Genomic DNA, 23,800 nt, shown 5'->3' on the forward strand with positions numbered 1-23,800 from the left:
TAATCTCTGAGGATATAAATGAAGCCAGTAAAGATAAAAAACTGTGTGAAACTACATCTTTTTGTACTAAAGCAGACGATCAGAGAAGCATAGCAGGTTTCCACTCGTGGTTTACAAGGATGGTTACCACAGAGACTGACAGGGGTGAGCTACTGTGCTAATGTGTGTGCGTTACTGCCATATTGTCTCTAATCTAGTCGACAAGAACACAGGACAGTAAGAATCTGAAAACCAAGAAGACGTCTTACCTCGTTAAGCTGTCCGATCACATTAATTAGTAAAGGAGAAGCATGGAGGGAGATAACAGTCATGAGTGGGGCGCTCAGCTGGACAGCTGGGATTCAGTCATGAGCTCACGTGAACTGATTACTGCATCAATACTACAATCAAACCTAGGTTAAACCACAAAATCTGCTCTGAAACCCAGACTGGAATCAAGCTGGAACGAGACTGGACTCAGACTGGACTCAAACTGGACACAGGCTGGACCTAGACTGGACACAAGCTGGACCCAGACTGGAATCAAGCTGGAACTAGACTGGACTCAAACTGGACACAGGCTGGACTCAAGCTGGACTCAAACTGGAATCAAGCTGGAACCAGACTGGACTCAAACTGGACACAGGCTGGACACAGGCTGGACCCAGACTGGACTCAAACTGGACTCAGGCTGGAACCAGACTGGACTCAAGCTGGACTCAAACTGGACACAGGCTGGACCCAGACTGGACTCAAACTGGACACAGGCTGGAACTAGACTGGACTCAAGCTGGACTCAAACTGGACACATTCTGGAACCAGACTGGACTCAAGCTGGAACCAGACTGGACTCAAGCTGGATTCAAACTGGACACAGGCTGGACCCAGACTGGACACAGGCTTGAACCAGACTGGACTCAAGCTGGACTCAAACTGGACACAGGCTGGACCCAGACTGGACCCAGACTGGACTCAGGCTGGAACCAGACTGGACTCAAACTGGACACAAACTGGACACAGGCTGGACCCAGACTGGACACAGGCTTGAACCAGACTGGACTCAAGCTGGACTCAAACTGGACACAGGCTGGACCCAGACTGGACACAGGCTGGACTCAGGCTGGAACCAGACTGGACTCAAACTGGACACAAACTGGACTCAGGCTGGACCCAGACTGGACTCAGGCTGGACTCAAACTGGACCCAGACTGGACTCAGGCTGGAACCAGACTGGACTCAAACTGGACACAAACTGGACTCAGGCTGGACCCAGACTGGACTCAAGCTGGACTCAAACTGGACCCAGACTGGACTCAGGCTGGAACCAGACTGGACTCAAACTGGACACAAACTGGACACAGGCTGGAACCAGACTGGACTCAAACTGGACCCAGACTGGACTCAAACTGGACCCAGACTGGACACAGGTTGGACCCAGACTGGACTCAAGCTGGACTCAAACTGGACCCAGACTGGACTCAGGCTGGAATCAGACTGGACTCAAACTGGACACAAACTGGACACAGGCTGGACCCAGACTGGACTCAAACTGGACCCAGACTGGACACAGGTTGGACCCAGACTGGACTCAAGTTGGAACCAGACTGGACTCAAACTGGACACAAACTGGACACAGGCTGGACCCAGACTGGACACAGGCTGGACTCAGGCTGGAACCAGACTGGACTCAAACTGGACACAAACTGGACTCAGGCTGGACCCAGACTGGACTCAGGCTGGAACCAGACTGGACTCAAGCTGGACTCAAACTGGACCCAGACTGGACTCAGGCTGGAACCAGACTGGACTCAAACTGGACACAAACTGGACACAGGCTGGACCCAGACTGGACTCAAACTGGACCCAGACTGGACACAGGTTGGACCCAGACTGGACTCACTTGTGGAAAAAAACTGGGCTGATTCATGTTTTTGAGAGGCTGCCATCACTGAACAGACGGATGGACGGAGAGTGAGACAGAAACACTGGAAGAACTCCTCACTGCTAACTTTTTGCAAATGGAGGGTGAAAACATTCCCTGTGTGTGCGTGTTGTGTCTATGTGTGTGTGTGTGTGTGTGTACTCAGGATGTATAATGGATTAGCCCTGAGGGCAGCCCGCTAGCAGGCAACCAGAACTGAACATACACACACACACACACACACACACACACACACACACACACACACACACACACACAAGCCATTCCCTGTTTTGGCCCATTAGCTGGAGGGAAGATCTATAATGTATGTGTGTGTGTGTGTCTGTATGTGTGTGGTTGTGTGTGTGTGGGGGGGGTTCAGGTAAGTAACATCCATTAGTAAGTTTTTCTCATGATGAAAATGGGTAAACATGTGTAGTGCGCGCGCGCGCGCGCACACACACACACACACACACACACACACACACACACAGCTCACAACAGAAAGTCCCAAACTGGTGCTGTTAGTGAACATTATTTATTTATTTTATTTACTGTCTTCGTCTCCTGGTTATTGCTCCTCCTCCTCCTGCTCTCGCAGCCCTCATGCTCCTCATTACTCACTAACCCGCCTGCTCACAGATTAATAGACTTTTGATATAAATGATTAATTGTTTAGAGAGATTCTTTAGTTAGTAGCATTTTATGGAACTGACTCTGCTCCTTCATGTTTAATCACACTCTTCTGATTGGTCGGTTCTAAAGGCTAATAAAGCAATAATGAACAACAGTGAAATCATGTTTTAGAATCTAATGTGACAAAAGACAGAACAACTGTCACAGAGATGCCTGCAGAAAATCTGGAGCCAAATATAGTGTCACTGCTCAAAGTGACTGTGGGTTAGCTCAGGAGGATAGAACCCAGCTGGTGGTGTGAGTCTAAATGATGGTGTGGGTCTTACTGGTGGTCTCACTGGTGGTGTGGGTCTAATTGATGGTGTGAGTCTTAATGGTGGTCTTACTGGTGGTGTGGGTCTTACTGGTGGCTTCACTGGTGGTGTGGGTCTAATTGATGGTGTGGGTCTTACTGGTGGTGTGGGTCTTACTGATGGTGTGGGTCTTAATGGTGGTCTTACTGGTGGTGTGGGTCTAACTGATGGTGTGGGTCTTAATGGTGGTCTTACTGGTGGTGTGGGTCTAACTGATGGTGTGGGTCTAACTGATGGTGTGGGTCTAATTGATGGTGTGGGTCTTAATGGTGGTCTTACTGGTGGTGTGGGTCTTAATGGTGGTCTTACTGGTGATGTGGGTCTTACTGGTGGTGTGGGTCTAATTGATGGTGTGGGTCTTAATGGTGGTCTCACTGGTGGTGTGGGTCTAACTGATGGTCTCACTGGTGGTGTGGGTCTCACTTGCGTTGTGGGTCTTAATGGTGGTCTTACTGGTGGTGTGGGTCTAACTGATGGTGTGGGTCTTAATGGTGGTCTCACTGGTGGTGTGGGTCTAACTGATGGTCTCACTGGTGGTGTGGGTCTCACTTGCGTTGTGGGTCTTAATGGTGGTCTTACTGGTGGTGTGGGTCTAACTGATGGTGTGGGTCTTAATGGTGGTCTTACTGGTGATGTGGGTCTAATTGATGGTGTGGGTCTTACTGGTAGTGTGGGTCTAATTGATGGTTTTGGTCTTACTGGTGGTGTGGGTCTTAATGGTGGTCTTACTGGTGATGTGGGTCTAACTGATGGTGTGGGTCTAATTGATGGTGTGGGTCTTAATGGTGGTCTCACTGGTGGTGTGGGTCTAACTGATGGTCTCACTGGTGGTGTGGGTCTCACTTGTGTTGTGGGTCTTAATGGTGGTCTTACTGGTGGTGTGGGTCTAACTGATGGTGTGGGTCTTAATGGTGGTCTCACTGGTGGTGTGGGTCTAACTAATGGTCTCACTGGTGGTGTGGGTCTCACTTGCGTTGTGGGTCTTACTGATGGTCTCACTGGGGGTGTGGGTCTAATTGATGGTGTGAGTCTTACTGGTGCTGTGGATCTTTAGTGGAAGTGTTTGGAACTTTTCTTTGAAGCTACAAATTCTGACAAACCAACATGATGAATGTTTCCACTAGAATTGAAAAAGCACTTCACAGCTCAGTGAAACCATGATGGAAGCAGACATTGAGACACACTGCCACCGAATGAAGGTGGAGGCTGACGGAGAGTCGTGGTGTTTCTCCGTTTCTTTGTGCTGAAAAAACAAGCTCAGCCCTAGCTCAGATTCACTAGCTCAGGTCCTGATCTTTCTGATGGTGTTGGCCTTATTGATGGTGTGGGTGTAACTGAAGGTGTGGGGTCTAGGTGTGGGTCCTGATGGAGGCGTGCAGGACTGTGGGCTTCACTTTGTAAACAAACACTTTTTTTTATGTCGACTTTTGTCAGTATTCACACCTGCCTCTGTCTGACCCCTCCCCCACAGCTGTGGATTGGATAAAAGTGTTTTTACTGTCAAACTGAAGAGGAAACTCAGAGTGTTGTCCTCACCTCATATTCCTCCTTGAAACCATAGCCCTCAGCACATTTCATCTGGGTGATGTGCTGCAGCAGGTCGGCCACTCGGATGGCCGGGTGCAGCTGTCCTGTCTGATACGGCAGCGCCTCCCTTTCAGAGTCCCGCTGCTTGTAGTGGGACTGGACCAGGCTACTGGTTTCACTGGTCATAGTGTGGCTGTCATCTGGAGGGAGGATAGAAGGAGAGGTGGGAGAGGGTGGACAGATCAGATTTAGGCTGCACAGACACATTTAAAAATATGAAGCTGGGATGGACCAGACCGACCCAGGCAGAACCAGGACATTAGCTCCAGTTCTAATGTTTCTTATTATGGAACTTGATAAATTTCACTTTCAGTTCTGTATCGGTTACATTTGAATTGTTCTGATTAAAGCTTAGCTTAATTTTGGACAGACTTTGTATGTTCACTTAAATACCTTTAAAAAATCTTCTAAATTCCTTCAAAGGTCAGCGATCACATTTACAGATCTGCTATTGAATCTGCTCATTAAATCCATCAATGCTACAGAGTGGCATATAAAGTTTAAATGAACCAGAAGGATTAAAGTTCCTGCTCACAAGCTGACATCGAGCTGAACAGGAGAAGATATGAGGCGAAGATAAGAGTGACTCTTCTGTACCACAGGGAAATGGACATCACAGTATCTGCAGCAAAAATGTGAACTGTTGATCTGACAGTTGAGAGAAGCAGCCTGGCTTCCACTGATCCAAGTTCAGAACTTTCTTAGCATATGAGGTAGGTAATCCTAAAATGCTGATAGATTTTTAAAACTTGTAGTGAAGCAGAAACTGCAGACTTCCTTTCACAGTCACGCTGTCTCTGTGTTTTTCATCAGTAACTTTATCGTCAGCAGGCAAACCAATGGGATTCTGTGTTTACAGCCAATCAATCGCAGCGTCCTGACCTCATGAAGCACAGACCGCTTTAATTTGTTTGGTCAAACCTTCTAACCTTCAGCTGCTGCTCTAACAAGTCTCAGTGAAAACTCGGACTTACAGAACACATCCAGCCACTGAAACCTGGACTCTGTGTATTATCAGTGGAAAGACTGGTTCTGTTAGATCATGTATTGGTATGAGTTGGTTACTTACTGGTTTTAGTTTTTCTTTACTGGATTAAATAGAAGCAACATTGAACAGAAGGACTGTTTTCACTTTTCGTGTTGGTCCATTTTTTCCCTGAATGTTAGAAACGGTGAAGATGTTTTCCTTGTTGTTCTTTCAGCCTCATGTACTAAACACAGCAGAAACATCTTAACCAGCCACCAGGACTGTTAGAAGACTACAGGGTGAAGCCATGATGTAACACAAACAACCTCAGATTACAAAACTGCTCAGGTGTTGGTTAATAATAATAATAATAATAACGTATACTTTATTGATCCCTGTGTGGAAAGTCCTCTCTGCATTTAACCCATTCACTCATTGAAGCAGTGGGCAGCCACCAATCTAATGCCCGGGTTAAACAGTAAAAGAGTGAACTTGGTGCTTCAATTTCATCGAGCCTGAATTTGACGGACGGCCTGAAAGAGTGAAGTCATACAAAGTCTGTCCAGAGTCTGTACTTTCCTTCAGTATGCCACTGATCTGTCCAAGGAGCCAACAGCAACACTAATGAATGACACACACAGATCACATGACATCAGATCACATGACTAGAGAGAGGATGGTGATTGTTGCTGGTTTCTTTTCACACTGCTGCCATGTCAAGTTCTTCAATAGTTCATTGCAGTTAATTGTAATATCAAGTACTGTTCTGGATCCAGTACATCATGGTCTGAGTACTGGTTCAGATCCAGTACAGCATGGTCTGAGTACTGGTCTAGAGGTGGTCCAGGTTCTTGGAGCTGCGGTGTGAAAAGAGGAAAGTTCAGAGTCCTGGAAATGAACAAACCTTTTTGGTAAACTGGTTTCTAATCAGAAACGTCCAGGACTCTGATGTGAACATTTCAGCAAAGACTTGGCTGACATACCTTCCACTATACTCTCTAACTCTGTTTTTATTGGCTAGTCTGGGGGCTGACTGACCAATCAGGAACTCTCTGTCATTTAAAGCCCAATCAGGTATGGTGAGGCCGAGAAGATGGGTGATGTAATGGAGGTGGCGAGTTGTGACTGAATGGACAAAACAACCACTATGACAAAAAAGGGAACCAATCAGATAAAGAGATGCAGAGCTAGAAGCTGATTGATTCAAGGTTACATGGTGGGAGGAGCTGGGGGTTGTAGCGTCACAATCTCACAGACGGTAAAAAAATGCATCATTGCCACGCTAACTGATGATGTCACAGCGGTGGTGGGTGTGGCTCCATGCTCAGTGGTGACAGACACCCCTCCCCAACATGAGCCCACCCTTTAGCCCCAAATTTAACCACTTACCATTAATGGGCACTTTACAAAGAGAAAGATGGAAAAGAAGAAGAAGACAGAGGAGACAGAGTTTAGGCAACAAATTTAGCTTTAGCCTGTTCTTAAGCTAACCTTCTGCTAACAAACAGCCAGCATGAATCAAACAAACAGCTAGAAGTAGTTCTATTTGCATTGGTAGCAGCTAGCATTTAGGGTAACCTAGCTACCCTTGCTAACTGTACCCTGAGTGCAGGACTGGTAGCCTTGGCTAACGTCAGCATCCCTTGCCTGAAGACCGATTAGCTAGCCTGAGGAGAGAGGAGAAAAGGGGAATTTATGAAACAGTGCTTACTAATAGCCTTCTATTCTGTGGACGCTTAGCTGAATCAAGTGCAGAAGTTTCACTGAAACTTGGAGCCGGGTCCACTGTTCCCCATGTAGATGTTCCTGTCCCTAACACTGCGTTTGGGTAGAACGTCACCTGTTTCTAGTCAAAATCCTTTAGAGATACTATCGATTTAATTTGACCACAGCCCTAATCACTGCTCAAGGACAGAAAGACTCTCTGACAGGTTCCCACAACATGTCCCAAACAGAGCTGGAGAATATGTATTCCATGTGTTCTTTAACTACCAGATACACCTGGGAAAGTGTTTACAGTAAAACAGCCACCGTTTGTTTCCCAAGAGCCAAGCAAATCTCAGGTTAAATCTGAGGAAGAATAAAGTATACAAGGTCTGTGAGCCGAGCTCGGCTGCTTTCATTTCTGTGATCTGAAATAATGACGTGCCTACAACATGCGTATCAATATTTTCAGACTAAAAACACCGAAGAGCTGAAGAAGCGAAAGTCCTCAAAGATATGGATCGTCCACAGAAAACGTGTGCTCATGAGGTGTGGTAATTGCATTTGTGTTTAGTTATTCTTGATAGCATGAGTGATTATCAATGATATAACTGAGACTGAATAAATCTGTCACTTGCCACGCCTCTAATATTTTAAATAACTGATAAAAATGAAGCCAAGGATTAGGATTCTTCTCAGCTGCAGCCAGACTCTGGGTAAATGTTCACATCACATATAATAATATATTAATAAGTAATCAGTTTATTAATATAAACTTTTGGTTTTCCTCCCCCCAGTCCACGTGGCGTGTTGTGCCCATGCAGAGGTTGGAAGTCACAGACAGACGTGACGTCAACACAACACGCAGGAATGTTGTGGATGCGGGGATGGAGTGAAGCCCACCATCAAGTTTCAAAAACAACAAAACCAAAACAGATAAATGCACAAATTTAATCCATTATGAAAGGAAAATAATAATAAAATAAATGTTAATTTAATATAAAGGCAAATAAAAATTCTATTTTAAACAATTAAACTAAAAAACATACAAATTGACAGAAAGAAGAGTATAAATGAGAACGTTATGATCTGAAACAAAATTGTACTTGTAAAAGATGAAGGAACAAGATAACAAAAACAAGATTCCAAAAGGAGGAAAGAACCAAAAGCAGCCGAACGAGAAGCAAGCAGGGATGGATGGAAGTCAGAATATCTGTCCTTCTGTCTCTCGTCTCCTCTCACCTGTCTCTCTATTCTAGGCCTCAGCTCTGTCCACTTCCTACCATCTGACTGCCCCTTTCCTGTCTGTCTACCTGTGCACATCTGGCCTATCGAAGAAACAGAGGAAAGGTGTCTCACCCAGAATGGCTGTCGGTACGAAGGGATCTGCCATCAGGACACAGCAGCATACAGACAGATGGACAGACAGGACAAAAGAAGAAGAGAAAAGAAGAAGAAGACCAGTCAGCTCGCTACATGTCTGCAGGCAAAACATCGGCTCAATTTTGGCTAACTGATGTGCGAACACCAGCTGTCAGGTGAATATTAGGCTCGTGGTAGATGAATGTTGGTTGAGAGTATAGTTAATGTTGACTAAATGGTTGAAATGCATCAGCTGGATGTTGGCTGACTGCTGGATGAATGTTAACTATTTAAATGGCAGCTAAATGTCTGGTGAGTACTGGGCTTCAGGTGAATGAGCCACAAGGTTCGAAGCCTAAGTTTGAAGCCTAATCTTAAAAGTAGAGATAGTGTCTGTCTCCTGAATCCAAACTGGAAGCTGGTTCCACAGAAGAGGGGCCTGAAAACTGAAGGCTCTGCCTCCCATTCTACTTTTAAATACTCTAGGAACAACAAGTAGGCCTGGAGAGCGAGAGCGAAGTGCTCTAATAGGGTGATATGGTACTACAAGGTCATTAAGATAAGATGGGGCCTGATTATTTAAGACCTTGTATGTGAGGAGCAGGATTTTGAATTCTGGATTTAACAGGAAGCCAAAACAGGAGAAATCTGCTCTCTCTTTCTAGTCCCTGTCAGGACTCTTGCTGCAGCATTTTGGATTAACTGAAGGCTTTTCAGGGAGTTTTTAGGACTTCCTGATAATAATGAATTACAGTCGTCCAGCCTGGAAGTAATAAATGCGTGAACTAGTTTTTCAGCATCACTCTGAGACAGGATATTTCTAATTTTAGAGATGTTGTTTGGTATGCACATTGAAGGACATATCCTGAATGGAATTAATAAAGATAGATTGATCTAATTTAAAGTGGAAATGCTAGATTGAAGCTAGATTGAAGAAATATGTAAATTTCTACCTTATCATGGTGGAGGGGGTTTGTGTGTCCCAGGGATCCTGTGGGCTATGTTGCTGGGGGGCTTTTGCCCACTGGTAGAGTCTACCATGGCACAGACAAAGAGCCATTCAGAAGACTCTTGCGTGTTACCAGGGCCCCGCCTGGAGGCAGACCTGGAGAGTCTGCCCAAGACACAGTGCCTGGTGGCCAGCCCTTAGCTCATGGGCCCTCGCTGGGCACAGCCCCGAGGGGGGACATGGGCCCATCCCCCTTTAGGCCCACCACGCATAGGAGGGGTTGTAGGGGTTGGGTGCAGTATGTACTTGGTGCTGGCCAAGCGGCCTAGCCAGACCAATCAATGCTCCTGAGGATGGCAACTGGGACGTGGAACATCACCTCTCTGGTGGGAAAGGACCTGAGCTAGTGAATGAGATTGAGATGCACCAGCTAGATATAGTCCAGCTCACCTCAACGCAGGCTGATGATCGATTGTGTAATCATATCATCAGATCTACGACCACATGTCCTGGACACTCGAGCGAAGAGAGAGGCTGAGATGTAGGGCTTTGCGATATGACGAAATATATCAGATGATGAAATTAAAATCGTTTTATATTATAATCGTATATAATCGTTTGTTTCGTGGTGTCGCAAAATCCACTTTGGTGGATGCAGGCAGAGAAAATCCCAGCATGGTCAGTGAAGACGAGGCAGAACCAGTTTGCTCAAACAGAAGGAGCAGTCCAAACAAATGGAGGACCTTAAAGGAGTGGTCACCTCTGTTAAATGGACATGGTTTGGTTATGAACAGTCTGACTGACATGGACCAGAAAACTGTACTATGCAAATGATGGCACTAACGAGGCCCCACTACAGACTCGAATACGGCAAACCTCTCTTTCAAGAATGACATGACAGAGTGTGGAGAGAGTTCACGGTGGTCCAAATAAACCTTAGACTCAAACGTCAGAACAGGCTTTTCCCTGCAGCACGTGTAACATATGTGTTAAATACTTGTGAATTTCACCCAAAACACATTTTTTTTTGGATTAAATATGTCATTTTTGCATCTCAATCTCCTACCTGTGTGATCTGAGTCTGTGTGCGTTCGTGTGTGCACGGTGCGTGGTGACGTAGGCGCGTGCATGTGTGTCCCGGTCACAGCTCCTTTCAGCATGGCCGGAGGTAAGTCACTGCCACGTTGCTCTCAGCTAATTAAAGTTTGTTCAGATCCCAAGCTGCAATGTGAATACAGCCGAACCGCCGCGTTTTTGTTTGTCATTAAGAGACTCATTCGGGATAAGTTTTGTGGAGGGCGGAGTTCACTAATATACACTTATAATGAGTTTTAGCCGAGAACGCAGCTAAAATGCTAGCATGCTAAGTTAGCCTGATCGCTAGCGGCTTGAGAGGGTATTCGTGGAAGTCTTTTTTTTAACAGCATGCACTCTTTTTTTCCTTCGTCAGGGGAGGTGTACTGGCAGGCGCGTGACACACACAGAACAGACACTTACAGTGGGGCAAAAAAGTATTTAGTCAGCCACCGATTGTGCAAGTTCCCCCACCTAAAATGATGACAGAGGTCAGTAATTTGCACCAGAGGTACACTTCAACTGTGAGAGACAGAATGTGAAAAAAAAAATCCATGAATCCACATGGTAGGATTTGTAAAGAATTTATTCGTAAATCAGGGTGGAAAATAAGTATTTGGTCAATAAGAAAAATACAACTCAATACTTTGTAACATAACCTTTGTTGGCAATAACAGAGGTCAAACGTTTACTATAGGTCTTTACCAGGTTTGCACACACAGTAGCTGGTATTTTGGCCCATTCCTCCATGCAGATCTTCTCGAGAGCAGTGATGTTTTGGGGCTGTCGCCGAGCAACACGGACTTTCAACTCCTGCCACAGATTTTCTATGGGGTTGAGGTCTGGAGACTGGCTAGGCCACTCCAGGACTTTCAAATGCTTCTTACAGAGCCACTCCTTTGTTGCCTGGGCGGTGTGTTTTGGATCATTGTCATGTTGGAAGACCCAGCCTCGTTTCATCTTCAAAGTTCTCACTGATGGAAGGAGGTTTTGGCTCAAAATCTCACGATACATGGCCCCATTCATTCTGTCCTTAACACGGATCAGTCGTCCTGTCCCCTTGGCAGAAAAACAGCCCCATAGCATGATGTTTCCACCCCCATGCTTCACAGTAGGTATGGTGTTCTTGGGATGCAACTCAGTATTCTTCTTCCTCCAAACACGACGAGTTGAGTTTATACCAAAAAGTTCTACTTTGGTTTCATCTGACCACATGACATTCTCCCAATCCTCTGCTGTATCATCCATGTGCTCTCTGGCAAACTTCAGACGGGCCTGGACATGCACTGGCTTCAGCAGCGGAACACGTCTGGCACTGCGGGATTTGATTCCCTGCCGTTGTAGTGTGTTACTGATGGTGACCTTTGTTACTTTGGTCCCAGCTCTCTGCAGGTCATTCACCAGGTCCCCCTGTGTGGTTCTGGGATCTTTGCTCACCGTTCTCATGATCGTTTTGACCCCACGGGATGAGATCTTGCGTGGAGCCCCAGATCGAGGGAGATTATCAGTGGTCTTGTATGTCTTCCATTTTCTGATGATTGCTCCCACAGTTGATTTTTTCACACCAAGCTGCTTGCCTATTGTAGATTCACTCTTCCCAGTCTGGTGCAGGTCTACAATACTTTTCCTGGTGTCCTTCGAAAGCTCTTTGGTCTTGGCCATGGCGGAGTTTGGAGTCTGACTGTTTGAGGCTGTGGACAGGTGTCTTTTATACAGATGATGAGTTCAAACAGGTGCCATTCATACAGGTAACGAGTGGGGGACAGAAAAGCTTCTTACAGAAGACGTTACAGGTCTGTGAGAGCCAGAGATTTTCCATGTTTGAGGTGACCAAATACTTATTTTCCACCCTGATTTACGAATAAATTCTTTACAAATCCTACCATGTGGATTCATGGATTTTTTTTCACATTCTGTCTCTCACAGTTGAAGTGTACCTCTGGTGCAAATTACTGACCTCTGTCATCATTTTAAGTGGGGGAACTTGCACAATCGGTGGCTGACTAAATATTTTTTTGCCCCACTGTATTTCTGTGTTGCAGGTACGGAGATGTTCTTATGTTTTGGAGAAGCAGTCTTTCATTCATTGTTTTTATAAGTACAGTGTTGTATTGCCTGTTAGATGGCGGTTATTAATATAATTGTACTGAAGTATAATGTTTGAACTATAAGTACCAGAATATTGGGTCCTGGTTATTGAATTGTATTTATCTGACTGTTTATTTGTTTTTGAATTATTTTGTTTATTGTTCTTATAAATTGTTTTTGATGATTTTTCAGTGACATATTATTTATTTTGTGCTTTTTGTTTTTGAGAGCTTAAGTTAATGTTTTAAAACAATTTGTTGTATTTGATTTATTATATTATTGTAGTGTTAATGAAGCTGCAGACCACAGCTCCTTTCAGCATGGCCGGAGGAGAGGTGTACTGGCAGTCGCGTGACACACACAGATCAGACACATATTTCTGTGTTGCAGATGTGCAGTAAAGAGCCAAAGACCCAGTACTGTCTCCTGCCTCTTACTTTCACGCCAGAACACAATGCAATGACGGGCGTAACACATGAACGGGTTACACACGCCCTGTAATAAATACTCACAAGGAAAATGGCAGCAACTTACAACTTGGTGGTAAGTTGGATAAGGTGGAAAGGGACGACGGTGGATAGACCTGTAAATACCTCAGAGTACACACTAACTGGACTGGGTTAAAAACACCAGTGCACGCTAAAGGAAGGGCCAGACTCTGTTTTCAGAGGCAGTTGAGGTCTGCAACATCTACCGGACAATGCTCAGGATTTTCTGTGAGGGTGCTGTGGTCAGTGTTGTCCTCTACAGTGTTGCATGCTGGGGCAGCAGGTTGAGGGTCACATGTTCAGTGAGAGACTGAGATTACCCATAATGCACCACTGAACGACACAGGAAATGATTCCTTCCTGTGGATATCTTTGTACAACTCCTAACTACTGTAGTGTGTACTGTGCAATAGTTACACACCCTTAATATCTGCAGGGGGGGATGACACTCTTCAGCCTCCCGGGGAAAGAATAAATATGTGGTTTACTCTTTAGCCTATCAAGGGTATTTAAGGGTGTGTGCCCACAGTCTACATGCATTTTGTGGACTTGGAGAAGTCCTCTGAGTATGCTTTGTGAGGCACTTCGGAGTATGGGGTGTCTGGCCCACTGCAATGAGCTATTTGGTCCTTATACAAGAAAGAGCTTGGTCCACATTGTCAGCTCGGTCATCGATTTTTTTTGACAAAATATCCGGGTGTAGCCAAACTACTTCTACTCGGGTGGAGTCAGAATCTCGTCACTGCTTTTTGCAGATGATGGGGGCTCTGTTGTCTTCATCAGGTGGTGGCCTCCAGCTCACACTGAAAATCAGCACCTCCAAGTCTGAGGCCATGGTCCTCAGCTGGAAAAGGGTGGAGTGCCTGCTCCGGGTCAGGGAGGAGGAGTTTAAGTATCTCAGGTTCTTGTTCACGAGTGAGGGGAGCGGGAGGACTGAGCTGTACCAGTCCATCATGGTAAAGAGAGAGCTAAGCTTAAAAGCCGAGTGTTTCTGGTGGATCTACGTTCCAACCCTTACCAATGGTAACAAGCTTTGGGTAGTGACTGAAAGAATGAGGTCGCTAATGCAAGTGGAAATGATCTTTCTCCAGAGGTTGGCTGGCCTTTCCCTTAGAGATAGAGATGGGCTCAGCCATCCAGGAGGAGCTCAGAGTAGAGCCACTACTCTAGATTTAAAGGAGCCAGTTAAGGTGGTTCGGGCATCTGACTAGGATGCCTCCTCGGCGCCTCCTGGTGTTCTGGATTTTTGCTACCGAGAAAAGGCCCCGGGGCAGACCCAGGCTACTCTGGAGAGATTGCGTCTCTTGGCTGGCTTCTGTGTTCCCCAGATAAGGAGGTGGCTGGGGAGAGCGAGGTCTGGCCTTATCTTCTTTGGCTGCTGGCCCTGAGACCCACTAGGGGAGTGAAGTTTTCTTTTTCATAGGAGCTACAGTATCCAGAGTTGTACCCAATGAGGCCATAACACTATTAACAAGATGAGTCACATCTGTAGGAGTAGCGTTAGGTAGCTGTTCTGCAGTGTGTTGGCACAAGGCTTTGAAGAAGGTAAGAGTGGAGGAACTGCATCATTTAATTTAGTTACATTGAGCTGAGAAAGACATCTACTGTAATGAATCCCCACTATTGTAATGAATTATTGTCAATCTAAATGTTAGTGTTGTTGGCTGGATGTCTGGGGAATGCTAATATTAGCACACAGGGACTGATCGTCGTCCAAATGCCTCTGAGAATCTGTGTGGCATTTTTGTGTACAGGTGTAAGGAGAGGAACCAGCAGGTTGAGGTAGGGCTGCTCGATTATGGCAAAAATGATAATCACAATTATTTTCACTGAAATTGAGATCTCGATTATTTGACGATATTTATTTAACCCTTTAAGACCTACCATAGAACCAAGTCCGCCAGAGCTTATATTATTTTTTTTACATGTTGTAGTGCCATTTGTGGGAGCATTTCAAGTTGCTATACATCAATACAACTGTTATAGCCCATATTTTAATAATATGTATGCATTAAGTCCATAGTAACTACATTCATTGCAAAAAAGTGCAATAAACTACAAAAAAATTGAAAATCGTTTTTGGTTTTTTTTTTTACATATATTTCTACTTGGGGAAATTTAAGAGGTTTATCCCTCAAAACTTCAAATACAAAAAAGTTGCAAAAAATAGTTTACAACAACAGGGAATTTATTTTGAGTGTCTTCATAGTTTTATTTTGGAGATACAGCAATTTTTATATACACTGCAGGAAAAACGAAAAAACAATCCTATGATGCAAATTTGCAAAGAAAACAGCAGGTGCATCAAAATAAACTATTTCCAGCAGTGCATTTCGAGTTCTAAGCATCCCAGAAACTATTCAGAAAAGTATAGAGTCAAACATGACTTATAAAAACACCAGTATAGGCTTTTAAGGCCTACAAGTAAAAAACTACATTTTCCACGAAAATGACGTCACTTCCGGTTTCGGACAGGAACTGGCGGACATGCTACAGTTCGAGTTGACTCTTTTTCAATGTGGGAAGTGTTACGAACAGCTGATCGGATCGGCAAAGCGTGTTTCTGGAATATTATGTTTTTGTTCCTGCAAGCGCTTTTTATGCAATTTTTGCAAAGCTATATGTGGAAGGAAACCGTGACCTAGGACAAGCTGATGACATAAGATGTAAGTACAACTCCTCTGGTTTCATATGCAAAACAAATTATTGCGCTAGCTTACATGGTTCCGGTTCTACAGGGATTTAAAGCGTTAACAATAACAATGTATTGAATAATGACTTTAAAAAATAATATAAAATAGTGTGCAAATACTGAACAGTGCAAATGTTTGCAATATAAAATATAAATGAAAAATGTAAACATCTATGTTTAGTGAACTTTGCAGTGTTGCTCTGTAGTGCAGCTATGACACCGTAGCAAAGTTTACACACTATGTCTACTTGATCCACGTCTGACTCCGCGAATCCATGTTTCCACACCACTGAAGTTTTTTTTTTACCTCTCTTTTCACCCAACGGCAGTCACTCTCCTCTCCAAATAACTTCTGCTTAGCTTTCCGAGCTTCCCTTGGGTCCTCTTAATTGTTGTGATGTGTGTTCAAAATGCAAAGAGGTGCGCTTGATTTGCCACACGGAGCAGCGCGAGAGTAAAGCACGAGGGAGGGGCTAATAATCGGCTCAGTCATTTTTAATGATCGTTGAAAGCCCAGATCGTAATCGTGATTAAAATTCAATTAATTTTTTTTGGGTTGTATGGAAGCCCCAAACGCAATTTCATTGTTCTTGACAATGACAATAAATAAATAAATACTAAATACTAAATACTAAATAATTGAGCAGCCCTAGGTGGAGGCTCATGCAGATGAAGCAGTGTAAAAACAGCCGACAGTGGAAGACGTGTCTCTGAGACTCATCAAAGAACTGTTGCTGGTGTGCAGTAAGTGCCTGCAGTGACTGTTTGCTTGTTCAGCATCGATCTTCATGCATCTGGTGGACACTGGTCCCTGCTGCACATCTGAGACAGTCTGAGACAGTCTGCCTCCTTTTACAAATGAAAACATTGACAGCAGTTCTTATGTCAACAGGAGGCATCTCAGTGTTTTTACCTGGGTAGTAGGAGTTTGCTACGGAGGTGCTGATGGTGTTTGTCTTCAGGGTGAAGGAGGACGGAGATGAAACAGCTGCATAGAGGAAACAGAAACGCAGCCTTAAAGTTTCCTGCTTCTTCCATTTTACAGTCACTGATTCACCCATCGCCCTGCCTGCAACTTCATAAGGAAAGTCTCAGCGATGGTTAATTATTGCTTCATTTATGTTAGCAGCACACCAGCAGCATGTTAGCAGTACGTTAGCATGGCATTAGCAGCATGCTAGCAGGGCATTAGCAGCATGCTAGCATGGCATTAGCAGCACATTAGCAGGGCATTAGCAGGGCATTAGCAGCACGTTAGCAGTATGTTAGCATGGCATTAGCAGCACGTTAGCAGCTGGTTAGCAGTATGTTAGCATTGCATTAGCAGCAGTTTAGCAACAGCTTAGCATTGCATTAGCAGCAGTTTAACAACAGCTTAGCACGGCATTAGCATGTTAGCAGTATGTTAGAAGGGCATTAGGACTGTTTGCAGAGACCAAGCTGTAATCCTCAGTACTCCTTTATGAATTACTTGTACCTGGAGTTTGACCCATGATTTGAAATTGTTGCTCAGCTGTTTAATGAACACTGGGTTTCTATTTTAATAAAAGTCAGAGTTACTAGAGATTTGCAGCACTTCTTTTATAATTTTTTATTGTCACTTGAATCTTTTCTGATTGTATTAGATGATTTCAGTTTCAGACAGTCTTCTGTTTGTGGTCGTAAAGCCACAGACTTTCAGCCGTCTCAGTCTGAGCACACAGATGGACCAAAACCTTCACTGGATCTTTGGTCTGGAAGATTTGAGCAGATCAATAAAGAGCATAACTTTTTATTTCAGTTACACTGATTTGTAGTTTTAGCTTTACTTAATAACCAGAATGATGCTGGAGGAGAGGTCTGTTAGCCTGGTTTGTTGTGAGCAGCTCTTCCCTTGTTGTCGTCTACTGACTGATCCAAAGATGACGTTTGACTGATCTTCTTGTTTTCGGCCGCAGCTACACGCCTGAGACTCTCATGGTTAAATTAAATCAGAGGCTCCTGTAAGCTGACATGGTTTCAGGGCCTGTGGTGTTTGATGTCTGTGCTTAATTTAAATCGTCTCCTACAGGGAGGCGCTCGCAGCTGCACGCCGTGCTCCAGAATAAAGAGGAAGACGGCGAGCAGAGGAGCCTGGGGGGAAGGGTGCCGCCTTGCCCTCTGACGGCCGCTACGCTGCGATAAAACATCGCCTCCTTCAGCTCACGGCAGGAAGGACGAGGACGCCACCTGCTTGGGTTTGAGCTTGTCTTCTTTCAGGTTGGTCGGCGTCCTAAGCCATGCAGCAAAAACATAGGATTTCACTGTTGCCGTGGAAACCGAGTCAGAACACGAAGTCATGGAATGACTGACCACACCACAGCCTGAGCTCCTCCCTCGACTCACTGCTATCGTTTAGATACGGGATTATCACGTCATGAAATATCAGCGAAATGATCTTTCTTTGAAAGAAAACGTCTCGACTCGGGGAGCGTTTGCAGATCAGTCTGCGTCGTCTGTGCAACCTGTGGGTGAGCGACTCTGTCACCGAGTCTTTGTCTCACCCGCTTGTCAGAGATAGGATTAGGGATAGCATTTGTGTGCGTCGCGTGCATGTACTCACTGCGTCCGTTCAGCGTGTGCACATGCGTGTCCACCATGGTGGTGTGCTGGGAGTTGTTCACCATCAGGGTCATTTCCTGTCTGGAGCTCAGAGTTTCCTTCCTCTTCTTCGCCAACTTCCTGCCGACACACAAAAAAGCTGAAGTTTCAATAAAGTTTTCTTCCCTCAAACTCTGATTTTTCTTTTTTTATTATCTATTAAGGTGGTATGAACAAGGTTGTTTTTTGGCACTTAAGGTGATATGAGAGAGATTTTATAGCTGTATTATCTCCATTAAGGTGAGACAGATGGTGTTTGGGTTTAAGGCGGTATGGAGTAACTTACATTCCTGCTGTGTGAACACATTTTTTTTCTTTTAAGGTGGTAAGAGTTTTCTCTGTGAAGCCATGTGTTAAGGCAGCATGAGCAGATGCTTCTCAGTTAAAGTGGAATAAGTGAGAGTTTCCAATGTGCCATTTGTCTTTTAAGGTGGAATGAAGGCTTTGCATTTGTTAGATCAGCAGGCTCTTAAGGTGGTCTGAATGGAGCTCCTTTAATGAGCCGTACCTAAAGTGGAAGCTGTGCTGTAAACCTGTGAGTGATGCTTTTTAAATTTACGAGTCATTAAACGTCGCTTGCTGCTCCATCGTTACTCCTCTCACACTCAGAGCATCACTACTAACCTCTGAGACATTTTTTTGAATATTTGGTCAAATTTAAAAGCTTGTGAGTGACATTTCAGCTCAAAGACCATTCAACTCTTTGATTCTTCTGCAGTTCTTCTGAAAGTGAGACGAGTTTTGTTAGAGGAGCTTAAATGAGAAGCGATGCTGGGGCTTCACTTTGTTCTGTTTGTGTGTGTGTTGTGTAACCACTGCAGAGGAAAAGCATCTTTAAACGACTAAAGCATCCTCGCATCCGTCCATCGTCTGTATTTTCTCTCTTTCTATTCTGAGTCTGAATAAAGAAAATGCATTTGTCCGATTGCACACAGGCACACACACACACACAAGCACACACACACTGAAAAGTCTAACCCTAACCTGAAAAACGCTGCCATGTAAAAATAAAAGTAAAAGCGAGCTTTTAAACTGGAAGGAAGACATCAGTGAATGCTGCTGTGTACGCATCGAGGTTAAGATGGAGGACAGCAAAAGCGCCCCGAGGCAAGGTGCTGCCCTCCTCCCCCTCATGTCTCATTTCTCTTCTTCTGTGGTTCAGGCAGACAGTAAAAACCTGCAGCGTTTCTTCTTCTCTGATTCAGACCTGAACAAACAAACGTCTGCAGCACAAAATCCTGATTTACTGCAGAAAGACGATGAAAAAGCAGCACGTCTGAGAGGGTCTGTGACACGGTCCAATCGCATCAGCCGGCTGCTTTAAACAGGCTGCATGAACGAGGCGAAGGGCATAGCCACAGAGGCCGCGCCCCTAATAATGCAAACTTTAAGCTTTAGTGCAATTTAAGTGAGTTATAAAATACTGATGTTATGAAATGATCTCCATAGAGACCAATCAGTTCATTTATCAGGCTGCAAACATGATTTGAACATGAAGTCTATGGGGACTGACTCACTGATGCCTCTGCTGGGCGTCAGAGGAACTGCAGGCTCTGGAGTTTCAGCGTTAAGAGATCGGCAGCGTTAGGTGCAACTGTAACTGTAATCACATAACATTTTTCAGTAACTGTACTACATTCAGTAAAGACATTAATTACAATCATGTTGTTATGTTCATCACGAGGTGCTGCTGCTATCTGCACTTAAATAAGAAAATAAAACGTCAAACATCAGTTTGTGTGTGGTAAAGCTGAGAGCTGCTGACCCCAGCCCAGCAGCCAGAGCCTGAATGTTAACAGGTACTGTAAAATCACCATGGCAACCACTCTGAAGTGGCATTAAGCTGTTTTTTATCTTTGCTTTCTGTCACCGACTTTGCCCATCCATCCGTATACTGCCTCAAACCGTCTGTCAATCTCAGGCTCCACCCTCCCCTCACTATTGAACAGGGCTGGACTGGGACAAAAAATCAGCCCGGGCATTTGACTAGAGACCGGCCCACCAGGTATTATAGGAAAAACCATAAAGCCTTTGAATGAAAACAAACGTCATTGTGACAGTGATGTACACTGTCTTGTTGGTACATATGTATCAGTCTAATAAACTTAAACCTACACCATCCTCCCTGTTCTGGTATTCTAAACAGTACTTGGCCGAAACCCAAAGACTGCTTGGTCGAGTTAACCTCCTGAACTATCTACAACACATGGTGGAAACCTGAAATTAAGACAGAGAAGACTAGAGGTGAGACATGACCATTACTGAATATTAAAAATAACAGATTTTGTGATATTTTCTAGGGGTGCAACGATACACAAAATTCACGGTTCGGTTCGGTTCGATACTTTGGTGTCACGGTTCGATATTTTTTCGATACAAAAAAAATGTTCATGCCTTTTTAAATTTGTCATTTATTAAAATTATAAATATATATTTTAACTCAAAAGTACAGTTTTTAAATTTAACCCTAACCCTTGTGCGTGTTTTTTATTTTGACAGCGAATACGCACCTGCGGACCACTTATGTGCAGCCCTGGTTATTTAGCTCGTCATATTGCAGCCACAGAAATTCTTTTGTCCATGAAACCATAAAGCTGCACTTTCTTTTTGCCTTATAGTCTGATTTGTCATAACTTCTCCGTTTTGTGGTAAGCTTTTCTTTGGCTGTCACTTCTTCACCCTGACCTGTCTTATTTGGCTCAGCAGAACTGAAATATATATCCTGCTGCTTTTACACACGGACTCACATAAGCTCAGCGATTCTCTGCACGATCAACCTCTCACATGTTTAAGCTGCGGGAGATTTCACTTGTCATGTTTGCATAGTAAGCTAACGATTAATAAGACGATGTCAGAGGAATTGGTGCACAAATTATCATCACTCACAGATCAGTGCTGTCGCTCTCTATACACAGTTTGCGCGATTGCAAAGTGAAAGCAAAAAACAAGCGCAAATTCAAACGAGACTTCAATATGTCACATATTGACAGTGGCTCACCGATGCCAATGACATAATTACCCAGCTACATTTCTGAAAGAATGCAAAAGCATTGACATATATTTTTCCTACAATAGCCCGACGGGCAGGGAAGAGATAGATTTTGGTAGCCCGACTAAAAAAATCGCTAGCTCCGGGACGTCGGGCTAGCAATTTTGCGAGCCCTGTATCTGATTGAGGAATCACTCATCTTTGGAAAAGAGAGTTTATTACAGAGAAATGTCTCTTTCCAAAATAAAAGCTATACTATACGCTTCTTCTGGGCTATATTCTCAGCAGCATATTGTAGCGGGTCAGGGCTGTTCGGGGTTCTGTTTGTACAGTTATGTTTTGTTTATGTTGCCATAGTGACGGGTGACGCCCTCTCGCTGCGACGGTGTGTCCTTCCGGGGTCAGAGGGCGCCCTGTGAGTTGTTGTTGTTGCTGTGCGGTTGCCGCGCTGAGCAGTTAGCTAGCGGCAGTGTTCTTCTGCAGATGTCAATAAACGGCTGTGCTCCCTGGCTAGCTCACGGGAAGCAAGACCAAATGACACCTCCGTCTCCTCCTTGTCTGAGCTCGCCACAATATTAAACATATCAGGTCCCCATAAGGAGAATCCTGTGCTAACGGCTGTCTAAATGACTCGGCTAAAGTTAGTAGCATGCTTGTTGTTTTTGTCTGCTTCCACTTGTCTTTGCACTAGGATGATGTCGGCGTAAATGTGCAGTCATATTCGTTGTGTTCCCACTAGTGCTTTCAGGTTAATCTCGTTGAAATGACCTTAACGCCACAACACGGCAAATCTCCGTTAACGAGCTACCGCCGATCGCCCCGTGCATGGGGCTAGACGGCCAACACGTTAACGAGCTAACTGCGCTAACACACTAGTTCCCACCCATGTAATTGAGCATTGCATGGCACATCCAACATACTGTTTTACTTTAGTCCATGACGCGCTTACCTTCAGGGTCATACGTCACATGAAAACCAAAATAATTCCAAACGCCAGATCTGAATGAGGGTGGGGGAGGTCCATGTTGTAAGGAGAGCTTAACTTCTGTCTTGCTAGCTTGCCCTGCACTCTTCCTTCTGACGATGCTGTCTGTGTTGAGCGCTCAGTGAATCTGTGTTCGACTACTCCGCCTAGGCTGCACTGTCGACCCTAGGCGGAGCAGTCGAACGCAGATTCACTGAGCGCTCAACACAGACAGCATCGTCAGAAGGAAAGTTGATAAAATAAATTACAAATGTTGTATTGTTCGATACATATGCGTACTGAACCGAAAGCACTGTAAAGAACGGTTCAATATCGATACGAATATCGTTGCACCCCTAATATTTTCATAAACTATTTATTTACCACATTAATAAACAGCACGGGAGGGCAAAATATTTTTTCTAACATGGCAACCTTTTAAAAGTGAAAGGAGACAGAAAGAAAGGTGAGAAAGAATAAAACTTAACTGACTTTTTGATGGCATTTTACACAAAGTACTGGTGCAGTATCTAGAAAATGTGGGAAAATACTGGCATCATGTACAGCACATAGCTACTTCTGAAGAAATTATGTTGGGACCCTGAAAAAAACTTAGTACGTACAATAATGGATTTCTATAAATTTGACATCAGATAAAAACTTTGGTTGTAAGATTCGGATAATTATTTGTTAAAAGCTAGAAATTTTAAATGAGAATAAGAAAGAAAAGTATTTGTGCCCCCTTTCGCCTGTTAATCCCCTACCTGCCCCCATGACCCGCCCCTGCACAGTTACCAGCTGTCAGCTACTTAGAAAAGGATCCTGGTGTTATTTGTCTCTCAGAAACAGTTCATAACTTCAACTCATCCATGTCACCTAAAAGGTAAACCTGTTTCTCCATCACCTGTTCAGCTCTGATGATTCAGTAAGGACATCTCCTGGTTTCATCTTCATGTTTTCCTCTCACCAGATAACCAAACCGACATCATGACCAGCAGCTTTACAGCTGTGGCTCCAACAAACATCAGCTGATACTAGAAAGTAATATTAAATACATTCTAACAACAGCTGATCAAGTTTAAAGCGCTTCTGCTGCTTAACGCGACCTCCGCTAGTTTCCTCTTTCTGGCGCAAAGCAGGAGATAAACATGCAAGAGAGAAAAGCCGATCAGCTGATCATTGATCAGTTTCGTGATTGAAGTAGCAGCAGGAGAGGGAGGGGGAGAATGAGAGAAGAAGAGGCAGCTGACAGCGTAAAGACAGACTAACTCCAGCTTTGTGTCTTTTTTTTTATTGTAGCTGAAGTACGGGACAAATCGCGTTTTCAGCTCAATACGAAACGCGTAATATTAACTCTGAATACCAGAGGATTCCGTTTTTTACGGGGCGGTTGGCAACTCTACTAACTAACCACATGAATAAAGTAAA

The 23,800-nt window shown here is 44.4% G+C and overlaps 1 protein-coding gene across 9 annotated transcripts in view; it reads right to left on the reverse strand.

Annotated features, from left to right (window-relative positions):
• Window positions 1-23,800, reverse strand: part of LOC113029555 (receptor-type tyrosine-protein phosphatase mu-like) — a 224,660-nt gene that overhangs the window by 48,590 nt on the left and 152,270 nt on the right. For 4 of the 9 annotated variants that reach the window (XM_080306870.1, XM_080306868.1, XM_080306866.1 and 1 more), the window contains 4 exons: window positions 18,382-18,500; window positions 16,714-16,788; window positions 8,507-8,533; window positions 4,426-4,616 (listed from right to left, as the gene is read on the reverse strand). In XM_080306870.1, the coding sequence (XP_080162996.1) occupies window positions 4,426-4,616; window positions 8,507-8,533; window positions 16,714-16,788; window positions 18,382-18,500 (412 nt within the window). The remainder of the gene's footprint in view (window positions 1-4,425; window positions 4,617-8,506; window positions 8,534-16,713; window positions 16,789-18,381; window positions 18,501-23,800) is intronic. The other 5 variants (XM_080306872.1, XM_080306867.1, XM_080306865.1 and 2 more) reach the window with 2 other exon arrangements.

The sequence above is a fragment of the Astatotilapia calliptera genome, chromosome 9 (genome assembly GCF_964374335.1).
Source record: "Astatotilapia calliptera chromosome 9, fAstCal68.1, whole genome shotgun sequence".
NCBI lineage: Eukaryota > Metazoa > Chordata > Actinopteri > Cichliformes > Cichlidae > Astatotilapia > Astatotilapia calliptera.